At 33.8% G+C, this 8,447-nt stretch overlaps 1 protein-coding gene across 1 annotated transcript; it reads right to left on the bottom strand.

Moving 5' to 3' along the window:
• Positions 1 to 5,603: 5,603 nt before the first annotated feature.
• Positions 5,604 to 7,229, bottom strand: LOC145678815 (uncharacterized). Its single transcript, XM_081749354.1, has one exon. It carries the CDS (start codon positions 7,227 to 7,229, stop codon positions 5,604 to 5,606), a length of 1,626 nt encoding a protein of 541 aa, XP_081605480.1.
• Positions 7,230 to 8,447: the final 1,218 nt, after the last annotated feature.

Raw genomic sequence — 8,447 nt, 5'->3', positions numbered from 1 at the left:
GCTTATTGCGGTTTGGTGCAATAAATTAAACGTTCTCAAACCTTTTCCGTATTCATTCTAATTTCTCCAGCAAAACCGGAAGTGGTAAAAAAAATCATATGTGTTTTACAGGTGACAATGTTACTTGTTTTAATATGGAATTTTCCTTAGTATTTCTTCATTTACTATCTAAACCGTTTCCGCTTTGCAAATACTTCTAACAATATGTAGTTATTATCTCATACTCTTTAACTCTCTTGTTTACACTGTCTTGTAGTAGCTCATACGGGTGATTCGGTTAGGGGACTATAGACATACCTGCAAAATGAGATTTTTATTATTGGACATATCAATGAATGCTATAGGTATGATCAGTAATGCCAAATGGCGACCTGGGAGTAAGTTTCATTCAACCAGCAGACAGAAATGGAAAAGTATATAATTTATTCATTTTCTATTCTAACTCCATGCCTAACAGGGAGTATGTTGCTAGCCATCATAATATGCCTAAATAACGACTTTAATTTTTAGTTTCAAATATTTTCTTTGGCCTTTTGGTTACCAATCTAATTCTGCAAGATACTGGAAGGCCTTTGATATTAGTCCGACTTCACCAGCCTACAAAGTTTTTTCTTAGATAAATACTGTTGACTGTTTCGTAATGATTTCGACAAGCTTGTTCCGAATCTGAACTTAGATTTCTTATACCATCGTAAACATGTTTGTAACAGCCCCGTTATTTATTTGCAAGTAGACTTTGATGACCAATCAAATACATTTATACTTCATGATTACAATATAGATAGCCTGGCTACTATATTATTACATTGCTACTTGAATGCAGTTTGATTTAAATTACGTTATCACCAGTCCTAGAGACTTTTTCACAACTTCAAGTGGTAATTCAAAGTTCTTCGATGTTCTCAAGTATGTTTCTACTATTTACTTCGAAAGTTCTTTCTTATTTCTGACTATTTCTATAACCTCCTTGAAGATAAATGATGCTACATTGCATAGTGGGATAACCCTTCAGTTCGATGGCATGTTGAACGTATTTTTCTAGATAGACTCATGTGGTAAGAGTCAGGCACCATATGGCGACTCCCCTCACTGTATGACTCCTGAATTGGCTCCAGAATGGAAGGTGAACATGCAATCGTTTGAACTCTAATTGGGAATCTTATCGGGAAACATTTGCAACAATAATAATTTGATCTGGTTTGAGCTGAATCAATTAAATTTTGAAGTATCAACCAGACAGAATTATTCACGATTTGAAGTTGGGTGCTGACTTATTCCTGGCATCCCCACTATCAAATTTTCCAAATCTTAACTATATATAAAACTGCATGAACTGACATAAATTAAAGAAATACTTCCCGTTGACGTGGAAATTTGAAATTTGGCATGATTGTAGCTTTCCAGAACTAACCGGCAGGAAAATTGCCAGAAGTAAATATTTTTAATTTTTAGGGGGTCTAAAGGTTGGGATGAAGAATTTCCACATGTTATTTAATGGGACTTTTTTGGACTTATAATCTCGTATTTTAGGTAGTCGGAATTGGAATGAAAACTTGACGTTCGGTATGCTTGTGCGTTTTCGTTTGCATTACCTAAGTAAATCAGTAAAAATAAAAATTTCCAACTCTGAAGTGGTGTTATGGGGAACTGAAAAATCTTTATCATATTATTTATATGGGACACCTTTTACACCCCAAAATTATAGGGCACCTGTAGGGCTACAATGAGGAAATTTGACATGATTGTAGCTTTTCGGAACTAACCGACAGAAAATTGCCAAAAGTCAATATTTTTAATTTTTAGAAGATCTAAAGGGGAGTTTAATAAACTTCCCAGAGTATTTAAATGGGACATTTTCTGGACATATAATCTCATATTTTAGGTAGTTGGAATTGGAATACAAACTTGAAATTTGGTATGCTGGCACGTTTTCGTTAGCGTTACCTCAGGAAGTCAGTAAAAGTTAAAAATTCCAACTTTGTAGTGGTATTATGGAGAACAGAAAAATCTTTCCCATGTTATTTATATGGAACGTCTTTTACACCCCAAAATGTTTAGGCACTTCCGGCAGGATTAGAATGATGAAATTTGGCATGATTGTAGCCTTCCAGAACTAACCGACAGGAAGCTTGTCAAAAGTGAATATTTTTAATTTTTAAGGAGTCTAAAGGATGATGAAGAAATTCCCATGTTATTTAAATTGACGTTTTCTTGGGGTACAAAATCTTATTTTCTAGATAGTTGAAACAGGAAAAGGAACTTGAAATTCGGCACAATTGCGGATTTAAGAGATGCGAGGCCGAGCAAATGCGATATTGAAGGTGGGAAGCCCCCTGTTGGGCGTATCCAGGAAATATAAAGAGCAAGTGCACGAAATTCATTGTTGATGCAAAGGCTGATACATAAGAGATGAGAGGCCGTAGGCCGAGTACACGTGGGGAACCTGGGGGCGAGCCCCCAGCTAGCCAAAGGCTAGTCCAGCGTTTCCCAACCGGTGTACCGCGGCACACTGGTGTGCCGCGAATGGACTGCTGATGTGCCGCGAGGAAATCGAAACAAAATTATTAATTCTATAGCAACCAAATTGCAAGACATAGGAAAAAATGTATATTTTTGTATTTCACATTAGTATGAATTTTTACCATGGAAAAAATTACTGTAATTGTAATATATTATTCTACATCTATTACTGTGTAGCAGACAGTATTTCGGCTCGTACTCATTTCCACGGTTAGCTACTATGTTAGGCTTCAATTGAGAGTTATACTAACAGCGAAAAATGGAAGCACTTGTACGGTACGCGTCAAGTGAACGTTCGTAGAATACTCATTCGCACGTGAATGACAGAACGACACTTTGTTCAACAGGTGTGTTTTGACTTCGACCCATCGCAAGCTGTGTGATTGCAATAATATGCACCGGTTTTGGTTAAAACAGCAAAGTTAAAAGTACAAAACATTTGTTTGTTTGTTCGTTATTTAGTGATCTTCGTTCTTAGTGAAAGGTTGGATACAGTTTTCGAAAAAGAAAGCGTATTTTTAAAAATCTGAGTCCTATATTTCATTGCAATTATTTTCTATTTTAAAATTAGAATAAAAAATAAGCATAATGAATTAGCATAGGGGAAAACCAGTGATCGAGCTTTCATCTCTGTGAGGAGATCAGTTATCACAGAAAAAAGTTACCATGATATTTTATATTTGCAAATAATAATAATAATATCTATGAGTGTGCCGCGAGAATCCAAGTTACACCAGTAGTGTGCCGCAAGTTGAAAAAGGTTGGGAAACGCTGGGCTAGTCTATTATATACAATCATTGAAAAATATCTGAGTTGGTTTAAGCTGAAGGAATTGGGTTTTCAGTTATCAATCTAATAGAGGTAGAGAATAACTGATTAATCTAAACATGATTAATAGTAAAAGTAATAACTTAATGCTTCACCACTAATATTTAATTTTCAAACTCTACTAAATGCAATATTGTACTTTTAGTCTTTTAACCTCCTCCGTAGCAAATTTACGTTTTCTTTTTACACTCATTGAAGGAAAATGTAAAGTATACTGTACATAGTTTGCAACTATTTCCTTTAAGAATGAAAACCGTCCAACAGTCATTCAAATGCATCTGTGGTCATTGAATTGCAGTGTTTGGTGTTCATTGAAGATTGTACATAGACAGTGTTGCTACTTGTTGATCAATCATTGAACTACTAATGTGGCACTGTCTGTGCTTTGTAAAAATTGTGCTTTCCTTGTGTTTTAAAACTGTATTTTTATCGAGTAAACAGGGCTGATCAACATAAATAATTGCTCGTTTGTGTATTGCAGAAGACTAATTTTGAGTGTTACTGACCAAAATAATACGTTTATAATAACAAATAGAATAGTGTCAGCAGTGCCCCCCGGAACATTATTTCTGAAAGAAATACTGTGCCAAATAACACTCATTATTTTAATTTGCGTTAAAACGTATTTGACAAAACCTTAGTCCCGTGGAGAAAGTCTATTCTGTGCAGTGGATTATGATTGGAACGCACGTAAAAATGAAAAAAAAAATCAGTTTTACATCCCATAATTATGCCGGCTAGGTTAAAGGAGACGATGATGATGAGAAATGGAGGCAATGGTCGAATGAAAAATGTGGGAGGAAACGGAGAACCGCGAGAAAACCCAGGCACACGGTGTTTTTCCACCACAAAGTTCACTGACGAAGTGTAAAAGTGAACGAAGTAGACCATCTTCCTATTCATGATGGTCGGGATGAACCAATCAGACATACGGATAGATCAGGTCTCACTTTGTTTGTCAAAAATACCAAGTACAGTTGTGTCTAAATCAAAAAAGAAATTGTTTTTTTATGAATTCCACCAAAAGTGATTTCTTATGGTGTGTAATCACAAAAGAGGCATTTCTATAGTACATTTTATCATACTCAAAAATCTAGTATAGTGTTCTGAAATTTGTCACTTTATGTGTACTATATACAAATGCTACAGAGAAAATGTACATTATAGTGTACATTTTGAAAAATACATGTAGATGTATATATTTTTTTAATTTTTCATTATAAAGTAGGGTATACCTTAAGGGTCCAAAATAAATGTTAAGACGAATAATTATAATTTTATCTCAATTAAATCAATAAGTGTCCCTAATGCATACCTAAGTTCGATGTACAGTATACTGTACAAATCCACTGAAATGAAATGAAATGAAATCTTTGAGTTTTACGTCCCACGGTTATGCCGGTTAGGCTAAAGGAGACGGTGATGATGAGTAATGAATGAAATGGTGGAATGAAGAAAGTGGGAGGAAACGGGAGAACCCCGAGGAAACCCACGCACACGGTGTTTGTACAAATCCACTGAATAGGTTAACTCCATTATTATTATTGACAAAATTTCTTTACATTCACAAAGATGTTTTTTACATGCTGAACAGACTGTTATTGCGATAATGATAATCCATATTTTTTTCGTAGAGTTAATATGCGCTTTTAAGGTTGTTAAAAGTGGTGTGTTAAAGTTTTCCAACAATTGTTTCTACTCAAAGAGTTGCTCTTTCTTCTAAGAATTTAGTCGTAAAATACGTAAAACTAAATAAACTAAATAAATAAAACTGGTCCTCAAAATCTAGCATGGCTGAAAGTTTGTTTATATATATATATATATTTCTTTTATGCAAGAAAGAATATGAGTTTATGCAAGAACCTCGAGATACAATCACTTTTTGCTTCATGAGAATGATTAAGTACATTTGCACACATGTAAAATGTTTATTTTCCCTTTCAACAGCAAGGTTGCCTAAGAGATGGGTTTACAGCTTAACTTGAGATCTGCGCCACATTAAGTTCCACCGAGAATCGAACACGAATCGACACCATTTAGCCACGTGGAAGGTCTATACAAATTCTAATTTATAACTCGTATGATTACTTCAAAAGTAATTCTTTATACACGAAACTGTGTGTCAAATGCATTTTCGAACAATTAATCAAATAATAATTTTATGGAAATAATTAAATAACTAGTATTCATAGAATATAATCTTCGTATATTATTTGAGTAAAGAATCATTTCAGGTTACATAGCGTTATGAACCACTATTTATGTCTCTTGTACTTCTCTAAGAGGAAAGCAACGCAGCTTAGAAATAAACCAGCAAGAAGGAAGTAAAATGGTGTCTGAAGGTGGTATAACGATAACGGAATGTCTTCTTCCTTTGTGATTTGATGGGTTTTTTGGAAAGTTTTGTCTCTTATTGCTAATGAAGTAAGTTTGTATTTATAACCAGCTTCGAGTAATCTTATTATAAGAACATTCATCCGTAAAGTATAAGGGGAATTCCTAGGAACGATAAACGATCCAAAATAGCGCCCCAAATTCTCATTAGAGATGTGAAACATGGAAGTTCCATATTTAAATCTAAAGTTTTGATCTACAAGATCAGCAACTACATTTACGTCTACCACAATTTTATTCTGATGTTGGACAAGAGATCCCATTGATTGTATTCCATCAGGTACTATTTTTGTTCGTAAATTTATAAGTCTTAGAAATGGATCAGACGCTTCAGCAAGTAAATTATAGTATTCGTTCGTTACCTCCACTGGGAGCTCTGATTTTGCAACATCTTCACGAGTATCTAAAGCAGGATAGTATTTGGGATTAATCATAAAGCTCACCAATGAACTTTGATACAAAGATGTTAGAATTAAAAATCCAGCAATAGAAAAGAGGAATAATGTTCTCTCCGATCTACTTACTGGCTGATCAACAGACATTTGTAACACAATGCGTATCGTGTACAATACTATTTCTCTATCACCTCGTGCTTTGTTATGTCTTGCAAATGTCCATCCAGAAAAATGAGTGAAACATATGATGGCAAAAACTAGCAGGAACACCAAAATCCATAAAGTGATGTGGAATGGCAAAACAAACCTCAACCACTGCGGAATCGGCTTTTCTTTTGGAGTAATGAATGTCAAATGAGAAGATAACATGGGTGTCAAGTACTCGACCTCTTCATAGAATTCAGGAAGAATAGGTAAAGGAGCAGAAGTAATTATATCGGTCTCTGATCCAATTATCGATATATCGCATGCTATGCATTTTTCTCTACGTTTTCTCAATCTAGGTGTAAAGTTCATAGATTGTATTATAGTTTCCAAAATTATATCATTAAAAAGTATTGTTCCGTCTTCAGTTTCTGTAACTGATTTAGCAAAATCTTCATAAATCAGGAGTATGTTTAAAGGATAACCGAAAACATTTCTTATCTTCTGTGTTTTATCGATTATGGTATCATCTATCACGAATAGTGTTCGTTGTTTCAACTTTACATTTGTATTGAATGGATCATAAGAAAATGAATAGTAACAACATTTTTTATAATTGTCAAGGTTACAGGTTTCTAGTCTAAGGACAATTTCTACGTTTACTATTTTCTTGCTCCACAAAAACTTAAACATTCTATTTAAATCATAATCTTGAACGTTTAAGAATGCAATTGCCATTTTGTCCATAGGGTTCCAAACTGGCAAGTCTTCAATCTGAGAAATCGACTGGTTAAAACTTTCTTTGTCATTAAGAATAATAACATTACACTGGTTCTTGTTTACTATTTGTTCAGAACGTGAAGATGCTGATGATACATTACATTTATTTAACTCAAAAGTATAAACTGCGTAAGGTATATGGGAAGCATGAGCCACTGATTTATCCATAGACTGCAAATATGCGATTCTGGAATAAAACACAAAATATTTATCTGACTTGTAGCGTTACAGTAGAGTGGAAAAAAATGTGACAGTTCTTGTGTGGCATCGGAATTCATTTTATATTCTTTGAAAATTTTCTTGAAATCCCAGCATTCAGCTTTCATAATCGCTATTAGAAGTATGGCAATTTCAACTATATAAGTATTTCTCATCCTTGTTTATCTTTTCTGAAATGTGAAACAAAAAATATTATTTTATTTCAAAGTACCTAGCTTCAGATGATAATTTTAATGCAAAATATGGTATACTTTAGTATCAAAGTGTGATTTGAGCTATCAAGATGTAGACACCCAAAATTTTCCTAATACGAGGAATAAATTTATCAACGTTTGTTTAAGAGCCTATGTTGTCATTACTTGAAAAACTAATCATACTAATTTCCGTCGTAGAGAAAAGGAAAAAATGCAAGCTTTAGTACCAAGATCTTGATTCCATTCTCAGCGTTCTCAGCATGTAGCTCAAATCCTCAATTAGAATCACGTGTACTATTAGCGTTAGCAATATTCCAAGGGAAAAACAGCTAAATTATTACTGTTGGATTATTTTCTATTATAAAAGGTTTACATCCTAATATAATATACTAGTGTAATATAATATAATATAATATATTAGCATACAGTGAAACCTCCCCTTAATTGATTGGTTGGTTTAATTAGAGTTTAGGATTACGTTCAGCAGCGAGGCTATATGAGACGTGAACCTACAACTTAACATGGAATACGAATCATATGAGCTCCCACCGAGAATTGAACTCGGGTGTCCCGCACTTTAAAACTCTTTAAACTCAAATACCCGAAAGCTTACTCAAATGGTTACTTTCTGATGTGCTTCGCTTAGAAATATTCAATTTCTTCATTCAAATTTTCTAAACAAGACACATGTGTTCTGTCGTATTTACTTACAAGTCATTTTATATTAGATCTAATTTAAAGATTGAAAAGATATTTAAAGGTTAGGGAAATATACCTAAATTGTCAAGAAGTCAATAAAAAGGACTAAAGGATTTGTGATATCACAATTTCTCTCACTCATCTACCCAACTACTACAGTTTATCAAATTGATCATTGAAAGACACAACTATCAAGGCTACAAATATGTCTAGCATGATATTTTGAAAATAATGAATTATTGCAATTGAAATGTCCCTTTTCATCTGCTTGGAA

Source organism: Thermobia domestica, chromosome 1 (assembly GCF_964235325.1).
Source record: "Thermobia domestica chromosome 1, izTheDome1.hap1.1, whole genome shotgun sequence".
Classification (NCBI taxonomy): Eukaryota; Metazoa; Arthropoda; class Insecta; order Zygentoma; family Lepismatidae; genus Thermobia; species Thermobia domestica.
Note: the sequence above shows the minus strand (reverse complement) of the source record. Positions and strands in the feature narration are given on the sequence as shown.